Source organism: Elephas maximus, chromosome 23 (assembly GCF_024166365.1).
Source record: "Elephas maximus indicus isolate mEleMax1 chromosome 23, mEleMax1 primary haplotype, whole genome shotgun sequence".
Lineage (NCBI taxonomy): Eukaryota > Metazoa > Chordata > Mammalia > Proboscidea > Elephantidae > Elephas > Elephas maximus.
The window spans coordinates 3153267-3176490 of NC_064841.1; the positions used below are offsets into that span (position 1 = coordinate 3153267).

General features: G+C 40.5%; 1 protein-coding gene across 13 annotated transcripts in view; it reads left to right on the plus strand.

The window, feature by feature from the left end:
- The window catches only part of VEPH1 (ventricular zone expressed PH domain containing 1), a 275970-nt gene that overhangs the window by 51262 nt on the left and 201484 nt on the right, over positions 1-23224 (plus strand). For all 13 annotated transcript variants that reach the window (XR_007515122.1, XM_049867685.1, XM_049867684.1 and 10 more), the window contains exon 4: positions 2537-2711. Coding sequence is in view for 12 of the 13 variants with exons in the window: in XM_049867685.1 (XP_049723642.1) it covers positions 2537-2711 (175 nt within the window). In the remaining variant the exon portion in view is untranslated. The remainder of the gene's footprint in view (positions 1-2536; positions 2712-23224) is intronic.

Sequence of the window (23224 nt, forward strand, 5' to 3'; positions counted from 1 at the left end):
CCAGTGTTTTTCTCTAAAGTATCTAAAATTGCTATAAAAAGAATATGATCAAATTGGTTAAGACAGGCAGTTTTTTCATGGTTGCTGGCAAGTGCTAGCTTACCACAGGTTTAAAGTCATCGGTTGTTGGGAATACTGATTTCCAGTCATCTTTGACTGTGCCTTGTCTGGGTTCACAGTTAGTAGGGAACGCTTAAATTGTACTTCCCAGTGCCAACACCTTTGGCTTCTCACCAGTTACAGGTAAACATGCTTGGAGACATAATCCCCTAACGGAAGACTTCTATTTTTCTGGTGGCAAGCTGTTCTTGGTTAAAGACCTAGAGTACGTAAAGTAAAACAGGCATGGAGTTCTCTGGTGAGAAGCTCCAAGAAGAATTGTGTGAGTGTGTTCTACCCTCAAATTTGGGGCTTTGATTAGCCATGACAGGGACAAGACTGTGCCATTTATAAGTTAAATTAGCAAAAATCTATATGTAATGGAAAGCTTGGTTGTCCATAGACGCAACCCAAGAAACTGAATAAAAGAGACTGAACACCCAAGAAAATTGAGGTAGCTCAAATGTCACATTATAGCGAACCCCTGTGTTACAGAGTGGAGCTGCTCCATAGGGTTTTCTTGGTTGTAATCTTCAGGGAAGGAGATCTCAAGGCCTTACTTCAGCAGTGCCACTGGACAGGTTCAAACTGCCAACTTTGAGGTTAGCAGTCAATCGCAAACCGATTGCGCCACCAGGGACCTAAGTGTATGGGGTCTCTATGAGTTGAAAGCAACTTGATGGCAGTGGATTTGGTGGTTTAGGAATGTAATGTCAAGGCAGCAGGGTTAGAATGTGATTATAATTGAGAAAATGGCCAAACCAACTGGCATTCCTAAATATCACCTGCCTGAGGAAACCCCGGTGGCATAGTGGTTAAGTGCTGTGGCTGTTAACCAAAAGGTTGGCAGTTTGAATCCACCAGGCACTCCTTGGAAACTCTATGGGGCAGTTCTACTCTGTCCTGTAGGGTCGCTATGAGTCGGAATGGACTCAATGGCAATAGGTTTATTTTTTTGGGGGGGGGGGGCGGGGGTTGAAGAGTGCATTAGGAAGAAAAGGATGGTCAGCATGGGGTAATTATTTTGGCACATGTAACCGACACAGTCTAGAAGGAGGCTGAATCTGATGGACAGGAGCGTTCCAGTCATAGAGATGGGTATTCAGTCATTGGGCAAGAGTGTTTTTTTTTTTTTTTAATCAGGTTTCACCATGGTCTAGTGACATATCCCTCAGCACTTCCCTTTGCTATGAGCTGATTCTGTGGTTGTAAGTGGACATTCTGATGGCTAATATGTCCACTGCTGTCCACATAATGTGAAAGGGAAGCCCTAGGTCTGACGTGGGAAAAGTCCTTTCCATGGGTGACTAAATCGTCATGCTGGGAGTGCATCAGCCTTGAGGAAACCCCGTGGTCTGAGCTAGCTTCAGTGGATACAAATAATTTTGTGTGGCCTGAACAAGGGTACGCCCAGACTTCTAAAGCTGAGAGACAGCCCCTGGGAGACCTCCTAGCTCATCACACTGGTAATGGCCCAGTTCAATCCAGCCCAATTAAATTCATTAGGGAGGGGTAGATAGTCCAGACAAAGGCAAAGTATCACAGAAATCTGGTTGTGGGCCAGGTCCAATGGTCAGGTGTTTTTAGGAACTCTACAAAGGATAAGACCTAATGAGTGCAACTGCTATACAAGCATGTAACTTGCCACCAAGGAATAGGGTCAGAGTTTTCAACGTGGCTTACTTAATGGTGGGGTACCAAATTAGGTTGCAGAATATCATTTTTCTCTATTCATGGGTCAGATGGATCCCTGAGTCTGGAAAATGGATTTGAAAGTATTAAAATATAAAAATTTGTTGTTGTTGTTAGGTGCCATCAAGTCAGTTCCAACTCATAGCGATCCTACACAAAACAGAACAAAACACTGCCCAGTCCTGCTCTATCCTCACAATTGTTGTTATGCTTGAGCCCGTTGTTGCAGCCACTGTGTCAGTCCATCTCACTGAGGATCTTCCTCTTTTTCACTGACCCTCTACTTTACCAAGCATGATGACCTTTTCCAGGGACTGGTCGCTCCGGATAACATGTCCAAAGTACGTGAGACGACGTCTTGCCATCCTCGCTTCTAAAGGGCATTCTGGCTGTACTTTTGCAAGATAGATTTGTTCATTCTTCTGGCAATCCATGGTATATTCAATATTCTTTGCCACCATAATTCAAAGGTGTCAGTTCTTCTTCAGTCTTCCTTATTCATTGTCCAGGTTTCGCTGGATGTTACACTGGATATAGGGGTCAAGACACATTTTTTTATCCCAGGCTGTTTGCCTTTAGGTCTCCCTAGCAAGACCAAGAGTTCCCAGAGTTCCCAAATGTGATGTAAAGAGGGCAGAGCTATGTTTTCACAGCTGTACTCTGGGAGCTTAGCTCAATAAAATTTTTTTGGATGAATGAATAAATGAGTCCCTTATTATCTGTGTTTTTTTAAAAATTTTTTCAGAATTACAACCAGCCCCCTGTGATGGCATTGGCCATCCCCATTGCAGTGAAATTCCTCCACAGAGGCAACAAGGAACTGTGCAGAAACATGTCTAACTACCTGTCCCTGGCTGCAATTACCAAGGCGGATCTCCTGGCTGATCACACGGAGGCCATAGTGAAGAGCATACTCCAAGGTACAGTGCCAAGGCCGAGCTTGGGGACATGTTCTGGGAGGCGTTTACAAGTATCTTTATGGGGCATTTATGGTTGATGGAAAGGAATGTCTAGAGTAACGACAGCCACATTAAATTCTGTGCTTTGCCAATAGTTGGCTTGTGGACATGGGCAAGAAGATCACGTGGGGTGACTGAATCTGTGTCTCTCCACCTAGAAGATGGATTATTTGGACTCATGAAGTGAGTTCTAAACTTCCTTCCTGGGTGGTAGAAATGATTAGTATCCTCAGCTGTTATCTAAGATGTTAGAGATTCAAGTCAACCCAGAGGCACATAGGAAGAAAGGCCTGGCAATCTTCTTCTGAAAGACCTGTAAAATACCCATTGTCGTTGAGTCATTTCTCACTCATGGCAACCCTGGAGGGCAGGGTAGGACTGCCCCATAAGGTTTCCAAGGTTGTTAATCTTTACCGAAGTAGACTGCCACATCTTTCTCCCCGGTGGGAGATGAACTGCTGACCTTTCAGTTAGCAGCCAAGTGCTTAACCACTGTACCACCAGGGCTCCTCTCAGAAAGATTACAGCCACTGCCATGGAGCACACGTCCCCTCTCACACACATGGGGTCACCATGAGTCAGAATCGACCCAATGGTAACGAGGCGTGGGGGAGAACTTCCCTCCAACTCCACATTTCTCCATTCAGAGGGCTGCGTTGTCAGAATCGACCCAATGGTAACGAGGTGTGGGGGAGAACTTCCCTCCAACTCCACATTTCTCCATTCAGAGGGCTGCGTTGTCAGAATCGACCCAGTGGTAACGAGGTGTGGGGGAGAACTTCCCTCCAACTCCACATTTCTCCATTCAGAGGGCTGCGTTGTCAGAATCGACCCAATGGTAACGAGGCGTGGGGGAGAACTTCCCTCCAACTCCACCTTTCTCCATTCAGAGGGCTGCGTTCTCCATGCTTCTTGGCACCTTGTCTGGCCACAGACCGCGGAAAGCCCATCTGTGTGTGCAGAGTGGAGCATGTCCCAGCACTCTCAGTGGCAGACGGAAAGCTTCCTTTGCCTTCCAAAGGCAAGAAGTATCTTTTGTCAGATAAAATACATCAAAGGACATGTAAAGATTTTTTAAACGTGGATGTAATTTAGGACTGATTTACAAATTGGTTAAATGCTACCATAAAAATTCAAATCAGAACATCTCTATTAATTGTCCCCACATTTGAATGAAAAATATCAAGTTAGGTGCTCAAAATATCCTCCTTGTCTTGTGTTTTTTCCTTTGGTGTCTTGGATTTGGGGTCAGAGAACAATGTAAGGTATTATTTGATATGCACTCAAGTATCCCCAATCTTTATGAACCCATAAAGTACACAAGGTCCATGAATATCTTGGCCCACAATTTGCTGACTCAGCCTGCCAACATGCTCAAGATGAGTGTCAACCCCAGTAAAGTGCCCCCAGACCAAGTATTTCTTAGAGTCTCCACAGGCATCCCACATGTGTCTCCACCCCAGAGTATCCAGACCAGTCTACAGGCCCACACGGCTCTTCTCTCCACACTTCCTGGCTCAGCTATGCTGTGCTGGGGCCACCTCTCTAACCCACCCTGAACCCACAAGGCTCTGTGTCTGCCTGTGGCAGGGTAGGGGAGAACACCTGTCTTTCTTCTTGAGTAGAGAGGCCCTGTCTTAGTTACCTAGTGCTGCTGTAACAGAAATATCATAAGTGGGTGACTTTAACAAACAGAAATTTATTTTCTCATGGCTTAAAAGGCTGGAAGTCTGAATTCAGTGTGCCATCTCTAGGGGAAGGCTTTCTCTGTCTGCTCTGGAGGAAGTTCCTTATATCACTTGAGCTTCTGCTCCTGGGCAATCTTCATGTGGCTTGGCAACTCTCTTCCCCCATCTCTGCTTCTCTAACTTGCTTGTTTAATTTCTTTTATATCTCAGAAGATATTGATTTAAGACACACCCTACACTAATCCCATCTCATTAACATAACAAAGACAACTCATTCCCAAATAAGATTATAACCACAGGTGTAAAAAGTTACTATTTATAACACATTTTTTGGGGGAACACAATTCAATCCATAGCAGGCCCCCTGAACAGGTTGCTTGACTCCCAGCATGTTACTGAGTTTGCAGTAAAATAGTTCTTTCTGTTTTACCTAAACTCTGTCTTTTCCCTGGGCTCAACGGCCACCAAGGATTACTCCTCAAGTTCTCAAAATGCCTACTGCCTGCCAAGGACTAAGGTTTTTTTACCTAAATTAAGCTCCTTGTGCTAGACATCTTCCCAAAGAGGGTTCTTAATACCACGAACCCCAGATTTCTGAGCACCCACCCCATGTTTTGTGAGACCTGCCCAGACATGTCTGAATTCCAGCCATGGTTAGGGAAGTTTATCTCTCAGCCTATCCTCCTCTCTAAAGATTTGTCATTGACAACACTATTGGGTATTATTCAGAGAATACCAGAAGGATGTTGACCTGTGTTTTATTGACTACACAAAGGCATTCAACTGTGTGAATCATAATAAATTATGGATAACATTACGAAGAATGGGAATTCCAGAACATTTAGTCGTGCTTGGAAGAAACCTGTCCATAGATCAAGAGGCAGTCTGTTGGAAAAAAACAAGGGGATACTGTGTGATTTAAAGACAGGAAAGATGTGTGTCAGGGTTGTGTCCTTTCACCATACTTATTCAATCTGTGTGCAGAACAAATAATCCAAGAAGCTGGACTATGTGAAGAAGAAGGTGGCATCAGAATTGGAGGAAGACTCATTAACCACCTGCAATATGCAGGTGACACAACCTTGCTTGCTGAAAGCGAAGAGGGCTTGAAGCACTTACTAATGAAGATCAGAAGACTACAACCTTCAGTATGTATTACCCTTCAACATAAAGGAAACAAAAATCCTCACAACTGGAGCAATAAGCAACATCACAATAAAAGGAGAAAATATTGAAGTTGTCAAAGATTTCATTTCACTTGGATCCACAATCAATGCCCATGGAAGCAGCAGTCAAGAAATGAAACAATGGATTGCACTGGGCAAATCTTCTGCAAAAGATCTCTTTAAAGTATTAAAAATTAAAGATGTCATTCTGAGGACTAAGGTGTGCCTGACCCAAGCCATGGTGTTTTCAATTACTGCGTATGCACGTGTCTCAGTTATCCAGTGCTGCTATAATAGAATTACCACAGGTGGATGGCTTTAACAAACGGAAGTTTATTATCTCACAATCTAGGAGGCTACGAGTCCAAATTCAGGGTGACAGTTCCAGAGGAAGTCTTTCTGTCTCTGTCGACTCTGGAGGAAGGTCCTTATCATCAATCTTTTCTTGGACTATGAGCGTCTCTGTGCAGGAACCCCAGGTGCAAAGGACATGCTCTGCTCCCAGTACTGCTTTCTTGCTAGCAGGACGTCCCCATGTCTCTCTGTTTGCTTCTCTCTTTTATATCTCAAAATAGATTGGCTTAAAACACAATCTAATCCTGTAGATTGAGTCCTGCCTCATTAACATAACTGCCACCAATCCCATTTTTTTTCCATCATAGAGATAGGATTTACAACATAGGAAAATCACATCAAAAGACAAAATGGTGGACAATCACAAAATACTGGGATTCATGGCCCAGGCAAATTAATACACATATGTTTGGGGGACACAATTCAATCTATGACAGCATGTGAAACCTGGTCAATGAATAAGGAAGATGGAAAAGGAATTAATGCCTTTGAATTGTGGTGTTGCCGAAGAACATCAAATATACCATGGACTGCCAGAAGAACAAACAAATCTGTCTTGGAAGGAGTACAGCAAAAACGCTCCTTGGAAGTGAAGATGGTGAGACCTCGTCTCATGTATTTTGGACAAGTTATTAGGAGGGACCAGTCCCTGGACAAAGACATCATGCTTGGTAAAGTAGAGGGTCAGCAAAAAAGAAGAGGATCCGCAAGGAAATGGATTGACACAGTGGCTGCAACAATGGGCTCAAACATAACTACGATTGTGAGGATGGCAGTGTTTTGTTCTCTTGTACATAGGGTCGATAGGAGTTGGAACCTACTCGAGGGCACCTAACAACAATATTGTTCATCTCTCTCTCTCTCTTTTTTTTTTTTTTGGCAAAAGGATTGGATTGCTAATTTCACTATATCATGATATTGAATTTGCTAAACACCCAGAAAGCCAATTATGCTTTTTTTTTTTTTTTTACCACCTTGACTACATTTTTGGAACACATTGTATAAGAATTACAAACACTTATACACACCACATGCAAAAACACATTTTCAAACCATGACAGTTACTCTTGCAAGTAAGTAATTTATGAGAAAATATATTTCAATTATTTCTTTAGAGCTGCTAAGAACTTAGCTCATCTATTTGTTTTGTATTTCAAATGCTCTCCTGGTGATAAATCTTTTGAAATACCAAAAAGCACTTTCTGAAATAAACGATTTGGTGTATTTGATCTGGCAGTATAAAGATTATCATAAAATGAATGATAATTTGACCTATAAAAGGCTAGGGCTATATATTTCAAGATTTAAAATTTTAGCACCGATTAACCTGTAATACTCCCTGATTGTTCTGAAGTGCCCCTCAAACTTAGAGCTACTAAAGAGGAAGGCAACATTGTCATCTCTGAGTATTTAGTTTTCTGTGCTACAAATTTCTGTCCAATACCCCCTGCCAAACACCCTTAGGAACCAACGTTGAGATTTTTTATTACCCACAGTTTTTTTTTTCCCCTTTAGACCTTTCTCCTTGACATAGAGTATCCTAACCCTCTTCTCCTGTTTTTCTACCTCTATCAAAAACACTGATGTATTACAGTTATTCGATTTGATCTAAGTTTACAAGACTAGAATGATAAATCATAGAAGCTTAGGTTGGGCCATTGAACGTGACTTAACTCAGTCACCCATGCAATACTTGAATTCCCACCATATGGTCATCCATGCAATGGTAGTAATAATAATTACAGTATTAATAATAACTGTTGTTGATGTTGTGGTTGGATGCTGTCAATTTCCAACTCAGTGACCCCATGAGACAGAGTAGAACTTCCCCATAGGGTTTTCTAGGCTATAATCATTACAGGACTAGTTTGTCACAACTTAATCCTATGGAGCAGCTTGATGGGTTTCAACAGCCAACCTTTCGGTTAGCAGCTGAGCACTTAATCGTTGTGCCACCAGGGCTTCTTTTAGTAATCACTACAATGACTAAAACATATTGTATGCTTTCTTTGTGCCAGATATTGTGTTAAGCCCTTTGTGCCCATTGTGTCATTTACTTTCCACAAGAATCCTACCACAGAAGCCCTATTATTGTCCCATTTTACCAGTTAATAGTATTTTAAAACACTCACGTAAAAGTTGACCAGATGGGGGCCAGGTGAGCCCCGGTTGTTCCAGTGATAACTGTGCCTTAGACTTATTTGATATTATTCCATTGATAAATTAGATTTCATCAAAACTAAAAACTTTCGTCTATCAAGAGGGCTTTAACAAAAACGTGAAGAGACAGCCTACAGGCTGGGAAAAAATATTTAATAAACATATGCCTGAAAAGATTTAATATCTTGGATATATATTTTTTAAACTCCTCAACTCAACAACAAAAAGACAAGTGACCCAAATAAAAAGTGGACTAATGACTTGAATAGACATTTCATCAAAAATATACAAATGGCCAATAAGCATGTGAAAGGATGCTCAACATCATTAGACATTTAAACAAACAAACAACAACAAAAAAAAACTTGCTGCCGTTGAGTCGATTTTGGCTCACAGCGGCCCCACAGGAGAGAGTAGAACTGCTCCATAGGGTTTCCAAGGAGAGGCTGGTGGATTCAAACTGCTGACCTTTTGGTTGGCAGCCAAGTTCTTAACCACTATGCCACCAGTGCCCCGTCGTTAGTCATTAGGGAATTGTAAATCAAAACCAAAATGAGAGACCACTCCATCTCCACCAACATAGCTATTATCAGAAAAATAGAAAATAACAAGTATTGGTGAAGATGTGCAGAAATTGGAACCCTTATCCATTGCTGGTGGGAATGTAAAATGGTGTAGCCACTGTGGAAAACAGTTTGGTGGTTCCTCAAGAAGTTAAACATACAACGTTGTGGTTGTTGTTAGGTGCCGTCGAGTCGGTCCGACTCATGCACAACAGAATGAAACACTGCCCACTGCTGCGCCATCCTCACAATTGTTGTTATGCTTGAGCCCATTGTTGCAGCCACTGTGTCAAGCCATCTTGTTGAGGGTCTTCCTCTTTTCCACTGACCCTATACTTTAGCAAGCACGATGTCCTTCTCCAGGTACTGATCCCTCTTGGCAACATGTCCAAAGTCTCACCATCTTTGCTTCTAAGGAGCATTCTGGTTTTACTTCTTCCAAGACAGATATGTTCATTCTTTTGGCAGTCCATGGTATATTCGATATTCTTTGCCAACACTACAATTCAAAGGCATCAATTCCTCTTCAGTCTTATTCATCGTCCAGCTTTCACATGCATATGATGCAATTCATTACCATATGACCCAACAATTGCACTCCTAGGTGAAACTCAAAAAACAGGGACGCAAACAGATACCTGTACACCAATATCCATCACAGCATTATTCATGATAGCCAAAAGGTAGAAATGACCCAAGTGCCCATCAATAGGTGAATGGATAAACAAAATGTAGTACATGCAATGGGAATATTACTCAGCTGTAAAGAGAAATGAAGTTCTGATACACACTATGAAAACATTGTTCTAAGTGACATAAGTCAGAAACAAAAGGACAAATATTGTATGATCCCACTTATATGAAATACATAAATAGGCAAATGCATAGGGACAAAAGTTTATTAGTTGTTACCAGGGGCAGGTGGGAGGAGGGATAGGGAGTTATTGCTCAACGGGTACTGAGTTTATGTTCTGGATGATGAAAAACTTTTGAAATAGGTAGTGGTGATGGGTACACAACATAGTGAATGTAATGAGTGTCACTGAATTGTACACTTAAATATGATTAAAATGTACACTTAAATATTAAAATGAAAATTTTTTTGTTATATATGTTTTAAAATAAATAAAGCTTTTAAAAAATATTGCTTAAAGTAGCGAAATATAAGATACCCTGAGGAAAGTATGTGGACTTTTGAGCGTAAAATAATAAAACTTTATTGAACGTAATTAAATAAAATATAAACAAATGGAGCAATATACCATGTTCATGGATAGGGGGACTTGATGTAACAGAGATACTCATTTTCTATAAATTAATCCATAAATTCAATGAATTTTTTTTTAATCCCTATAGGACTTTCCATGAAAGATGAGAAAATGATTTTAAAATTTCCAAGTAAGATAACATGAAACATATAACCAAAACAATTTTGCAGGAGAAAAGTGATGATTGGGAAGTGGTAATTTCCTTACCAGATATCAAAACATATTGTAAAGCCATAGTCATTAAGACAGTGTGGCACCAGTGCAAGAACAGGAAGGTAACCCATGAAATAGAGTACAGTCCAGAAACAATCCAGTGTACACACAGAAATTGCACATATGGCAGGGGATCTTTGTCCTGGAGGATATATACTCTTCAATAAATATTTCTGGGATAATGGTTTATCTCAATACATACATAGATTAATTCTAGGTGGAACAAAGGTCTAAATGTCAAAAACAAAATTTTAAATCTCTCCTTCAGTAAAATTCAAAACCCCTTTATAATAAAAACTCTCAGCAAACTAACAACAGAAGACAACATTCTTAATCTGACAGAGGGTATCTACACACACACGCAAAAAAGAAAGAAACTGCAGCTAAAATTATACTTAGTTGAGAAATATTGAATGCTTCCCCTTGAAGCAAATAATAATAACAAGGATGTTACTTGGATAGTGAATTTGTTTTCTGCTTAGATCATAGGAAAAGTTATTTGATATTTTGTAACATCAGAAACTTTTCAGAGTGGGAGAGTGTTTTACACTGAAGCGGTCCAGTATTGGAAAATAAAAGCACAACCAATGCTTAGTTCAGCATGAATTGTGTATCTACCATCTAAGAAGCTGACAGTATTATCAGAGACCCCTAAAATGAGGGTGTCTCCAACTGCAATGAATTGTAGGGAAACCCTTTCCAAATTTTTATTTGGAATCTTGCAGTACATACCACTGCTATCGAAACCAAAAGCAGCGATGTCCCTCTGGCTGCGTTGCGAATCAGGGGTCAGAATAAGGAAATATGCCTGTCCGTCACCATGCCTGGCACAAGTCGTAAGATGACCTCAAATAATTTGAAACACATAGAAAGCCTTTGGAAAGAAAAGGTAATATTGTCTCAGCAAGGGTCCAAATTCCTTTCTGACTTAATGGCAATAGCCTGGAAAAGACTGTCTAGTTAATTATGATAAATTCACCTCATTTCGTTCTCTCTGTGATAACAAAATTCAAACTACTGATTGGTGAGCTGTCTTGGGATAGAAAATTGTCCCTCATTCATTATGGCAGTAATAATATTGTACCACATTATTATAGGGTCAGTAAAGCATCTGTACTTCACGCAGTGCCCGGCTCATAGTTGCTCCTGGTTACTAGGATTCTTCTTATCACCGTCATCATCATCATCATAGTCACTGTCATCACTAATTGAGCATCTGCCATCTACCAGATCCGTATTAAAATATTGGAGGCAGAACCATATGCATTTCTTTCTTTCTTTTATTGTGATTAGGTGAAAGTTTACAGAGCAAATTCGTTCCCCTTCAATAGTTGGCACACACATTGTTTCACGGCCTTGGCTTCATTCCCCCCAATGTGTCAGCACTCCCCCCATTTCTGCCCTGGGTTCTCCATTTACTTTCATCCTGATTTTCTATCCCTTCCTGCCTTATCTTTGCTTCTGGGCAAATATTGCCCTTTTGGTGCTATAATATTTACCATAAACCAAAAAAAAAAAAAAAAAAAATTGGCTGTTCTAAGGAGCACATTCCTCTCGGGTGTTATTGTTTATTTTATGGGCTTGTCTAGTGTTTGGCTGGAAGGTGGTCTCTGGGAATGGCTTCAGTTCCAGGTCAGGAGGGTGTCTTAGGGCTATAGTCTCGGGTGTTCCTCCAGTCTGTGTCAGACCTGTTAAGTCTGATCTTTTTTTTTGAATTTGATTTTTCGTTCTGCAGTTTTTCTCCCTCTCTATCTGAGACACTGTGTTGTGATCCCAGTCAGGGTGGTCGTTAGTGGTAGCCGGGCACCATCTAGTTCTACCAGGTCGTGTAGACTGTGGTTCATGTGGTCCATAAGTCCTTTGGAATAATCACTCCCTTAAGTCTGTGGTTCTCTTCACTGTTCTTTGCTCCAGATGGGAAGAGACCGATAGTTGTGTCTTAGATGGCCACTCATAAGCTTTTAAGACCCCAGATGCTACTCACCCAACTAGGATGCAGAACATTGCCTTTATAAACTGTGCTATGCCAATTGATGTAGATATCCCCCAAGTCTATGATTCTTTGCCTTCATGCCTAGGAACTTCATCTCGCAAGATGTTTCTCTAACGTGGAAGAGGTTTCCCTGACTGTGCCCCATGTGTGCTCTATTGTTTGTATTAATATATGCGCAGCACCTACAGTCGCCTATGTAGAAACAGCCACCACCAAGCCTGTATCTGTCGGCGAGCATGCACCCTTACACCCTCTCATGACTCTCGGCATATCTATCTACCTATGTATCCATTTGTAAATTAGTGTTTGTTAATACTACTGTTGCAGGATTGTCTATGCTACAGTATTTACCGTAAACCGAAAAACAAACAAAAAACCCAAACCAGTTGCCATTGAGTCTATTCAGACTCATAGTGGCCCTATGGGACAGAGTAGAACTGTTGGAGTACCTTGTTGATTTGAACTGCCAATCTTTTGGTTAGCAGCTGAATTCTTAAACCACTACGCCACCAGGGTTTCCTTAGTTGCCCTTTATTCTTGCCTTCCTTTCACTGACCTCTCTTGCCTTGGTCATGTTGTGCTGACTTCTCCTACATTGTTTATTGCCTTTCCCTTCACCAGTATTAACACGTCTCTTCTGTCTATTTGGTAATTTTCCCTCCCTCTCCCTCCTATCCCTGGTAACCATCAAAGAATTTTTTTTCTTTCTTCATCTTTTTTTTTTCCGTGTGTCTTAGTTATCTAGTGCTGCCGTAACAGAAATACCACAAGTGGATGACTCTAACATGGAGAAATTTATTCTCTCACAGTCTTGGAGGCTAGAAGTCCAAATTCAGGGTGAAGCTCCAGGGGAAGGCTTTTTCCTTCTGTCGGCTCTGGGAGAAGGTCCTTGTCATCAATCTTCCCTGATTGATGAGCTTCTCAGCGTGGGGACCCCAGGTCCAAAAGACACACTATTCTCCTGACTCTTGTTTCTCGGTGGTATGAAATCCCCCTGTCTCTCTGCTCACTTCTTCCTTTTATATCTCAATTGAGATTGACTTAAGAGACAACCTAATCTTGTAGATTGATTCCTGCCTCATTAACATAACTGCCACTAATCATAGAAGTAGGATTTACAACACACAGGAAAATCATATCAGATTACAAAATGGTAGACAGTCAATCACACAGTATTGGGTATCATAGCCTAGCCAAATTGACACACATTTTTGGAGGCCACAATTCAATCCATAATACGGTGCATAAACCTTTTGTTGTTACTTTATAATAGTGGCCTCATACAATATTTCTCTTTTTGTGGTTGACTTACTTCACTCAGCATAATGTCCTCCAAATTCATCCATATTGTGAAATGTTTCACAAATTCATCATTCTTATGTTGCATAGTATTTCATTGTGTATATATTTGTAAATCCATTCATCTGTTGATAGGCGCTTAGGTTTTTTCCATCTTTTTGCTACTATGAATAAGGATGCAGTGAACATGTGTGTGCATAGGTCTATTCATGTTATGGCTCTTATTCCTTTAGGGTGTATACTTAGGGGTAGGATTGCTGGATCATGTGGTATTTCTGTTTCTAGTTTTTTGAGGAAGTGCCATACCATTTTCTCTGGTGGTTGTACCATTTTACATTCCCACCAGCAGTGTATATGACTTCCAGTCTCCCCAAAACCTCACCAACATTTGATTTGCTTTTTTAATTAGTGCAAATACTGTTGGGGTGAGATGGTATCTCATTGTAGTTTTGATTTTCGTCTCTCTAATTGCTAATGATTTTGAACATTTCTTTATATATTTGTTAGCTGCCTGAGTGTCTTCTTGAGTGAAGTGTGTATTCATATCCCTTGCCCATTTTTTAATTGGATTGTTTTTTATTATTGAGGTGTTAAAGTTTTTTATAAATTTTAGAGATTAGGCCCTTGTGAAATATGTTGTAGCTAAAAAAAATTTTTTTTCCCAAACTGTAGATTCTCTTTTTATTCTTTTGGTGAAGTGTTTTGATGAGCATAAGTGTTTAATTTTTAGGAGGTCCCATTTATCTAGCTTATCTTCTGCTGTGTGTGCATTTTTAGTTATGTTTGGTATTCTATTTATGCCATGTATTAGGGCCCCTAGCATTGTCTCTATTTTTTCCTCCAAGATCTTTATAGTTTTAGGTTTTATATTTAGGTCTTTGATCCATTTTGAGTTAGTTTTTATGTATGATGTAAGATATAGATCCTATTTCACTTTTCTACAGATAGATATCCAGCTTTGCCAGCAAGATTTGTCAACTGGACTGTCTCCTCCCCATTTAATGGACTTTGGTCCTTTGTTGAAGACCAACTGTCCATAGGTGGATGGATTTACATCTGGGTTCTCAATTCTGTTCCATTAGTTTATGGGTCTGTCATTGTACCAGTATCAGACTGTTTTAAAGACTGTGGCTGTATAGCAGGTTCTGAGATCAGGTAGTGTGAGGCCTCCGACTTTGTTCTTTTTCTTCAATAATGCTTTGCTTATCCAGGGCCTCTTTTCTTTCCATATACAGTTGGTGATTAGTTTTTCCATCTTGTTACAGAATGCTATTGGTATTTGGACCAGGATTGCATTATATCTGTAGGTTGCTTTGGATAGTATTGACATTTTCACTTCCTACCCAAGAGCATGATAAGTTTTTTCATTTATGTAGGTCTCTTTTGGTTTCTTGCAGTAGTGTTTTGTAATTTAATTTGTATAAGTCATTTACATCCCTGGTTAGATTTATTCCTAAGTATTTTATCTTTTGCAGGGCTGTTGTAAATGGTATTTCTTTCCTGATTTCCTTTTCAGAGTTCCCTATGTTGATGAAGAGGAATCCAACCGATTTTTGTATGTTGATCTTGTATCCTGCCACCTTGCTGAATCCCTCTATTAGTTTCAATAGCTTTCTTATGAAATCTTTGGGATTTTCTATGTATAGGATCATATGTCTGTGAATAGGGATAGTTTTACTTCTTCCTTACCAATTTGGATGCCGATTACTTCCTTTTCTTGCTGTAATGCTCTCACTAGGACTTCCAATACAATGTTGAATAAGAGTGGTGATAAAGGGCATCCTTGTCTGGTTCCTGTTCTCAAGGGAAATGCTTTCAGACTCTCTCTGTTAAGTATAATGTTGGCTGTTGGTTTTGTATAAATTACCTCTATTATGTTGAGGAATTTCCTTTCTATCGCTATTTTGCTGAGAGTTTTTATCAGGAATGGGTGTTGGACTTTATAAAATGCCTTTTCTGCATTGATTGAGACGGTCATGTGATTCTTTTCCTTTGTTTTATTCATGTGGCAGATTACACTGATTGATTTTCTAATGTTGAACCATCCTTGCATGCCTGTTATAAATCCCACTTAGTTATGATGTATTATTTTTTGATATGCTGTTGAATTCTATGGGCTAGGCTTTTGTTGAGAATTTTTGCATCTAAATTTATGGGGGATATTGTTCTGTAGTTTTCTTTTTTAGTAATGTCTTTGCCTGGTTTTGGTATCAGGTTTATGCTGACTTCATAAAATGAATTTGGGAATATTCCTTCCTTTTGTATGTTCTGGAATAGTCTGAGTAGAAGTGGTGTCATCTCTTCTCTGAACATTTGGTAGAACTCTCCTGTGAAGCTGTCTGGGCCAGGGCTTATTTTTGTTGGGAGTTTTTTTACGGTTCCTTCAATTTCTTCTTTTGTTATGGGTCTTTTCAAATTTTCTACCTTAGTTTGTATTAATTTAGGTAGGTAGTGTGTTTCTAGAAATGTATTCATTTCCTCTAGGTTTTCGAATTTGTTAGAGTACAATTTTTTGTAGTATTCTGCTATGATCCTTTTTATTTCAGTAGATTCTGTTGTAATGTCACCCATCTCATTTCTTATTTTCATTTTCTCCATTTGAAGAACGAGCTTTTAGTCTTATTGATTCTTTCTATTATTTTTCTGTTCTCTGTTTCATTTATTTCTGCTCTAATTTCTATTATTTCCTTTCTTCTAGTGACTGTGGGCTTCTTTTGCTGCTCTCTTTCTAATTATTCAAGTTGTAGGCTTAATGTTTTGATTTTTACCCTTTCTTCTTTTTTGACATGTGTGTTTATTGCCATAAATTGACCTCTGAGCACTGTTTTTGCTATATCTCAAAGGTTTCGGTACATTGTGTTTTCATTCTCGTTTGATTCTAAGAATTTTTTTTAAATTTCATCCTTGATTTCTTTTATTACCCAGCAGTTTTTAAGCAGGGTGTTATTCAGTTTCCATGTATTAGATTTTTTTCCTCACTTTTCCTGTTATTGATTTCAGTTTTCATAGCATTGTGATCAGAGAAGATGCTTTGTGTTATTTTGATGTTTTTTAATTTGTTGAGGCTTGCTTTGTGGTCTAAATTGTGGTCTATTCTGCAGAATGATTCATGAGCATTGGAGAAGAATGGATACTTTGCTGCTGTTGGGTGAAGGGTTCTGTATATGTCTATGAGGTCAAGTTGGTTGATTGTGGTATTTAGATCTTCTGTGTGTCTTTGTTGGGTTTCTTTCTAGTTGTTCTGTCCTTCACCAAGTGTGGTGTGTTAAAGTCTTCTAGTATTATCGTGTACATGTCTTTTCTCTTTTCAGTGCTGTTAGAGTTTGTTTTATGTATTTTGGAGCTCTGTCATTGGGTGCATATATATTTATTATGGTTGTGTCTTCTTAGTGGATTCACCCTTTCATCATTATATAATGTCCTTCCTTGTCTTTTATGGTGGATTTTCCCTTAAAGGCTACTTTATCAGAGTTTAATATTGCCACCCCTACTTTTTTTTGGTTATTGTTTGATTGATATATCTTTTTCCATAATTTAAGTTTTAGTTTATTTATATCTTTGTCTCAGGTGTGTTTTTTGCAGACAGCATATTGATGGGTCATGTTTTCTTTTCTTTTCTTTTCTTTTTTATCCATTCTTCCACTCTCTGTCTCTTTACTGGTGCATTTAGGCCATTTACATTCAGCGTGATTATCAATAGGTATGAGTTTATTCCTGTCATTTTGTTATGCTTCTTTTTTTTTGTGGTATTGTGGGTTTCTTCATTCCATTTAATTTTCTGTGCTGAGTTCTTTTTAATTGTGACTTTTCATTTCCTTCATTGTTGCTGGTTTTGTGTGTACTGAGTCTTCATGAGTTCCTTCTTTAATATTTTGATGAATAGGTTTGTTAGCTTTCTTTGTGCTTACCCTGAAGTTTTCCTTTATCTTCCTAAGTTTAAAACCAAAACCAAACCCAGTGCCATTGAGTTGATTCTGACTCATAGCAACCCTATAGGACAGAGTAGAGCTGCCCCATAGAGTTTCCAAGGAGCATCTGGCAGATTTGAACTGCCGACCCTTTGGTTATCAGCCGTAGCACTTAAACACTACACCACCAGGGTTTCCTCCTAAGTTTAAAGCAGTCATTTATTTCTTGATATTGCCTTGACTTTCTCTCCATTTGGAAGTTCTAAACCTATACCTTTTATTCTCTTTTATGTTTTGAAGTGGTCGTCAGTTACAGATTGACATCTCTGGTTCCTTGTTTTCCATCTTTTAGGTTTATTTTATCTTTGAGAGTTCTTTATCTGGGTTGATATCTGGCTAATATTGTCATGTGTTTTAATCTCAGATTGTTGTCTGGTGTTGCTAGTTTTCTGTCCGAAGGACTCTCTGTGACATTTCTTCTAAAGTTGTCCTGGTTTTTACAAATTCCTTTGATTTCTGTTTGTCTGGAAATGTCCTAATTTCATCATTATATTTGAGGGATAACTTTGCTGGATATATAATTCTTTGTTGGCAGTTTTTTTCTTTCAAGTTTTTATATATGTCATCCCATTGTTTTCTTGCTTGCATGGCTTCTGCCAAGTAATCAGAGTTTAGTCTTATTGATGCCCCTTTGTAGGTGATCTTTTGTTTTTCTCAAGCTGCTTTCAGGATTCTTTCTTTGTCTTTGGTTTTGGGAAATTTGATTATGATATGTCTCAGTGTTCTTCTTTTGGGATCTATCCTGTATTGGGTTTGTTGTGCTTCTTGGATGGTTATCTTCTTGTCTTTCATGATATTGGGGAAGTTTTCTTCAACAATGTTCTCTGCACTTTTTGTTGACTTCTCCGCTTCTGGGATTCTGATCATGTGTAAGTTATTCCTCTATTTCCACATGTAAGTTATTGTCCATTTCTGAAATTTTATTAAGCTTCTGGATTTCTAATTGCTGTTTTTGTAGGGTTTCCAATTGTCTGTTTATTTTGTCATTTTGTTCTTGTATTGTTTTCCTGAATTCTCCTACCATTTTGTCTGTTTTCCATAGGTTTGTCTGTGTTTTCCTCACTTTTGTCTGTGTTTTCCTTAGTTTTATATGTGCTTTCCTTGATTCCTTTGAGGACCCTATAGGGTCCTGGATATATAAGGTGTCATGGATTGAATGTGTGTATCAACTTGGTTAGGCCATGCTTCCTATATGGAGGACAACCATCAGCTTGTGGTATTTCTATTATGGCAGCACTAAATGACTAAGACATAAGACTTCTGAATTCCTGATCAGGTAGCTCCATTACCTTTTCTCCCTCAGGTAGGTTTTCTAGTTCTTTATTTTGGCCACTTGCTAGAGCTATCTTGCCCTGCTTCTTTAGGTGGCTTGCTATTGTCTGTTGTCTCCAAGACATTAAGGGGTTATTATCTCTATTTTTTAATTGTATAATTGTTTGCTGGGTCCTGTTTTTTTTTTTTTTTTTTTGGTCTGTTTGTTTGTTTTGATAATTCCTGGCAGGCATGGCTGCCATGGTGCTCTGGTTGCTGGACTGGCCATGCTGGAATACTCCCTACCTGTCTCCATGTGACTGGGGTAGGTAGGTAGGTGTGGGAGCTCAGGTCCGTTTTTACTGGTTTTGCAAGAAGGCTGAGTGTGGGTTGATTGGGCTTTGGTCTCTGTCTTGGGTTTGGTGGCACAGGAGTGGGAAGTGTGTGCTCTCTGTGCAGGTAGATTGGGTGGTATGGTGGGCATGGTGGGTGAGTAGGAGAGGGCTCATCATCTCTTGCTGGTTGAGGGGGAGGTGTGGGTGGTAAAAGGAGGGTGGCGGGCAGGCACGCACACAGTCATGCTACCTCTACTTCCTCCTAGGCAAGGGGAGGGAGGCAGGAATGGCAGGCAGATGCACCCTCACCCATGCCACATCTGCCTGTCTGTGGGCAGGGAGAGGGAGGAAGGTGCAGCAGGTGACATTTCCACCTTATGCTAGGTGTGCAGGTGCAGCGTTCTGCCTTTTGATGGGAGGGGTGAGGGATGGAGGCATGCTGGGTGGATACACTGGCAGTCATGCTGCCTTCCACTGGCAAGGGAGAGGGAGGAAGGGGCAGTGGAGGGGATGCACGCACAGTCTCGGCACCTCCATCTCGCACTGGGAAAGGGGAGGGAGGAAGGCATAGCGGATGGATGTATACACAGCTGCGCTGCTTCCACCTTGCACTAGATGGGAGGAGAGAGGAAGTGGCTGCAGGGTAGTGTGAATGCAGTTGTGGTGCCCCACCCCTGACAAGATGGGACGAGGGAGGGAGTAGCACTGAGTGCATGTGAGCACAGTGGCACTGCACCCCCTGTGCCAGGCAGGGGGAAGGCTGAAGGAGTGGTGGGGGATGCACACATAGTCACGCCTCCTCAGGAGGGTATGGGTGGTGGGCAGGCACTTGAACGGGGGTGTGCCTAATCCCACTTGTCAGGTAGACAGTAGTGGATGAGGTGGGTGGGGTAGAAGGGTAGAAGAGAGGCCCGTGCTGTGGTCTCCCAGTCAGGCAAGGTGGCTGGGGTGTGGGACCCTCTGCTGCCTCTGATCAGGAGGTTGGGGTGAGGAGGAGTGTGTCCCTCTGCCTAGGGTATGTGTCCACTGCAGCCAGCGAACAGAACCTGTCCCCACTTGAGCTCAAGGAGGGGGGCCACCTGGGCTCAGCTGGGTGGGAGACCTCCTGTCAACACTGTGTCGGTCCACCACTTTGTGCACACCACTCACCCCTGAGGCTAGGGGCCACCACTCTTGAGTCTCCACCTCTGGATCCTTGCTCTCTCCATGTATGTCTGTAGAGTTTCTCTGACCCTTTTCGGAAAGTTGTGAATTTGTCTTGCTGTTTTCGTCACCCAGGGTCACTGCTGGCTTTGTCCTAAGATGGTGGCATCTTGCCAGGACAGATGGCTGAGCTCCTCTGTTCGATGTTAGTCCTCGTTTTTTGCACTATCTCACTTTTTCCTTCCAGTTGGTGTTCAGTTCAGCTCCTAGACCTTTTTTGATGTTCAGTGTTTCCAGACTGTTATCTACTTCATTTCAGTTGTTTTTTGGGGGGTGTTTGGCGCAGGGGGAAGTTATGGCGCATGTATCTAAGCTACCGTCTTTGCTCCACCTCAACCATACGCATTTCTGGAGTTTCATTATTGCTTTGGAGATGATTCTAACCCAAAACCTGTTGCTGTCAACTCGACTCTTGGTGACCCTACAGGACAGAGTAGAACTGCCCCATAGGGTTTCCAAGGCTGTAATCTACAGAAACAGGCTGCCACATCTTTCGCCCACAGAGTGGCTGGTGGGTTCAAACCACCATCCTTTTCCATTAACAGGCAAGTACTTTAACCACTGCAACACCATGGCTCCTTTGGGAGATGATTGACCATTAAAAAGTCACCATACCGTTACTTTTAAAGGAAAAGGCTTTAAGTGCCCCATATTCCAAGTTGTTGGGAAATAATTCATTAGTCAAATATTCTAGGAAACAAGGCTACTAAGCAACCTTTTACAGTGTATTCAAGCAGAATATTATTAGACGTAATGAAATATGGGTATAATGGTGCAAAAAGTTAACTCACACATGGATCAAGAGACAAAGGCACATCTTGGAACAACAGGACCTCTGGCAACTGTTAACCGAGTCTTGGGTCTGGTGAAAGGCAGAGTCTGCACCTCCCTGACTTCACCAGCAGATGTCGCTGTGAAGCAGAGTAAGGCCCGCACAGCTACCGACATCTACGTGCTGGACTCGGAAAACGCCCACAATGTGAGGGAATCCTCAATTCATTTATTTGTTTCTGTTTTTGTTTCCTTGCTTGTGTATGCTTTAATCCACTGGGAACAACTTGGAAAAACATTTTATGAGATAACTCTTCTACTTACAAAGTACATTGTCCCCATTTATAGGATTTTCACAATAACCCTTCAGTAAACCCTGGTGTCTAGTGGTTAAGTGCTGCAGGTGCTAACCAAAAGGTCGGCAGTTCGAATCCACCAGGCGCTCCTTGGAAACCCTATGGGGCAGTTCTGCTCTGTCCTCTAGGGTCGCTATGAGTCGAAATCGACTGGACGGTACTGAGTTTGTTTTTTTTTTTTCTTTTAAGGTAGACAAATCCTGTTATCCCTAATTTCTTAGCCAATCAAGGCCTTTAAGGCTTAGTTTAATTGAGATTAGTCAGCAGGCTGCCATCTTGGAGGTAGGAGGTGATGGTGCCAGGATTTGAACACTGGATTTCTAACAGACCTCAAGCTCAGCAGGCTTTTCTCTACATGCCACCATTTATAAAACTGAATTCAATCATGAACAATCTGCATTTTCAAGTTCACTGAATTCAGGAAGGCATAGGTGAACATACACAGTTACTTTGACCAAGGCTTTAAACTTTGTTATTTCTTAAGTGACTAAAAGACAATTTTGAAAATATTTGGCCTTAGTAAACTTCGCAAAAAAGAGCTTTCCAGTGTGAGATTTGACAAGAAATAAAACTCGATTATCATTTTCTTCTTTATTTGTAAACCTAATTCTTTCTTAAAATGAAGTTATTGTAAATAACAAGCTCTAAAATTCTATGATACATGCTTAGTAGTTAAATATTCTTGTTATTATGAAGAAATTAATACTTTAGAGCCAATGTGTGTTGAAACAGACAAGGAACATATATCATATCTGTTTTGTTCCTATGTTATTTCTGCAAAAATGTTACTCTGATGGACATAAATACATACATACTAGGCTGACTAACCTTCCTAGTTTGCCCAAGACTGTGGGGATTTTGCAGATTTGCAGCGCTAAAGCCAGGTCAGTCCCAGGAGAGCTCGTCAGCCTAGCACACACATGGATAAATAAATAAATACATATACACTAGACATATAGCCTAGTCTGTATTATTTACAGACACACGTTTTATTTTCTCCTTTATAGCATCCTTCTCAATTATTCCAGTGAATGAAACTGCTTGCCAATGTGACAAGCAAGCATGCTGACACTTTAAAAAATTTTTTTTTAGTTTTTCCCTTTTACTGACGCTGTAAATTCTAACAGTCATTAAGTTCTATTGATTGTTTTAAAAAAAAAAAAAAAAGCCTACTTCCTGAGAGTCTGTGAAATGTATTTTCTAAGTGTAGACTATGAGTGTTTTCAGAGAATAAAGTACATGGTCTTTTCTGTGAAGGAATAAAAGCTACTGGATAAGGAATAATTTAGACAGCTGATCAATAGTGATTTAAAAATGATAGAAGTGTACTTTTCTCCCATGTAAAAGCAGTTGAGGGGCAGACAGCCCAGGGCTGGTGGGGCGGCTTCACAATCATCAGAGACCCGAGTTTCTTCTATATTGTTGGGCTAAATCTCATGGTCTAAAGGGGATGCTGAAACTCCAGCCATCGTAGCTGCATTCCAGCCAGTCAGGACCAGGCAGGGAAAGAGGGGCTCGTTCTCTGAGAATCACATACAATATTTCAGTGTTGGTCAGAGTTTAGTCATATGCTAGAAAGTGTAGTCTTTACTCCAAGTGGCCATATGTGCTACTAAAATCAGATCCCTGTTATTAAAGAAAAAAGAGAAAATGGATGTCAGGGAACAATTAGAAGTCCTTGGAATACATACTCAGATTTACTGCTGTCTCAGATGAAACTTCTTTTTTAATCCGGAGGATTGCTTTATTTTCCTCTATTCGCTTCTTCTTTGCCCTCGACATGTAATCACCATAAAAATAAAACGTTTTCGTACATGTAACTCTGCCAGTATGTGCATTTGCAAGTATCTTGCTTGGCGTGCGTCATCTTGAGTTCCGTCTCTCGA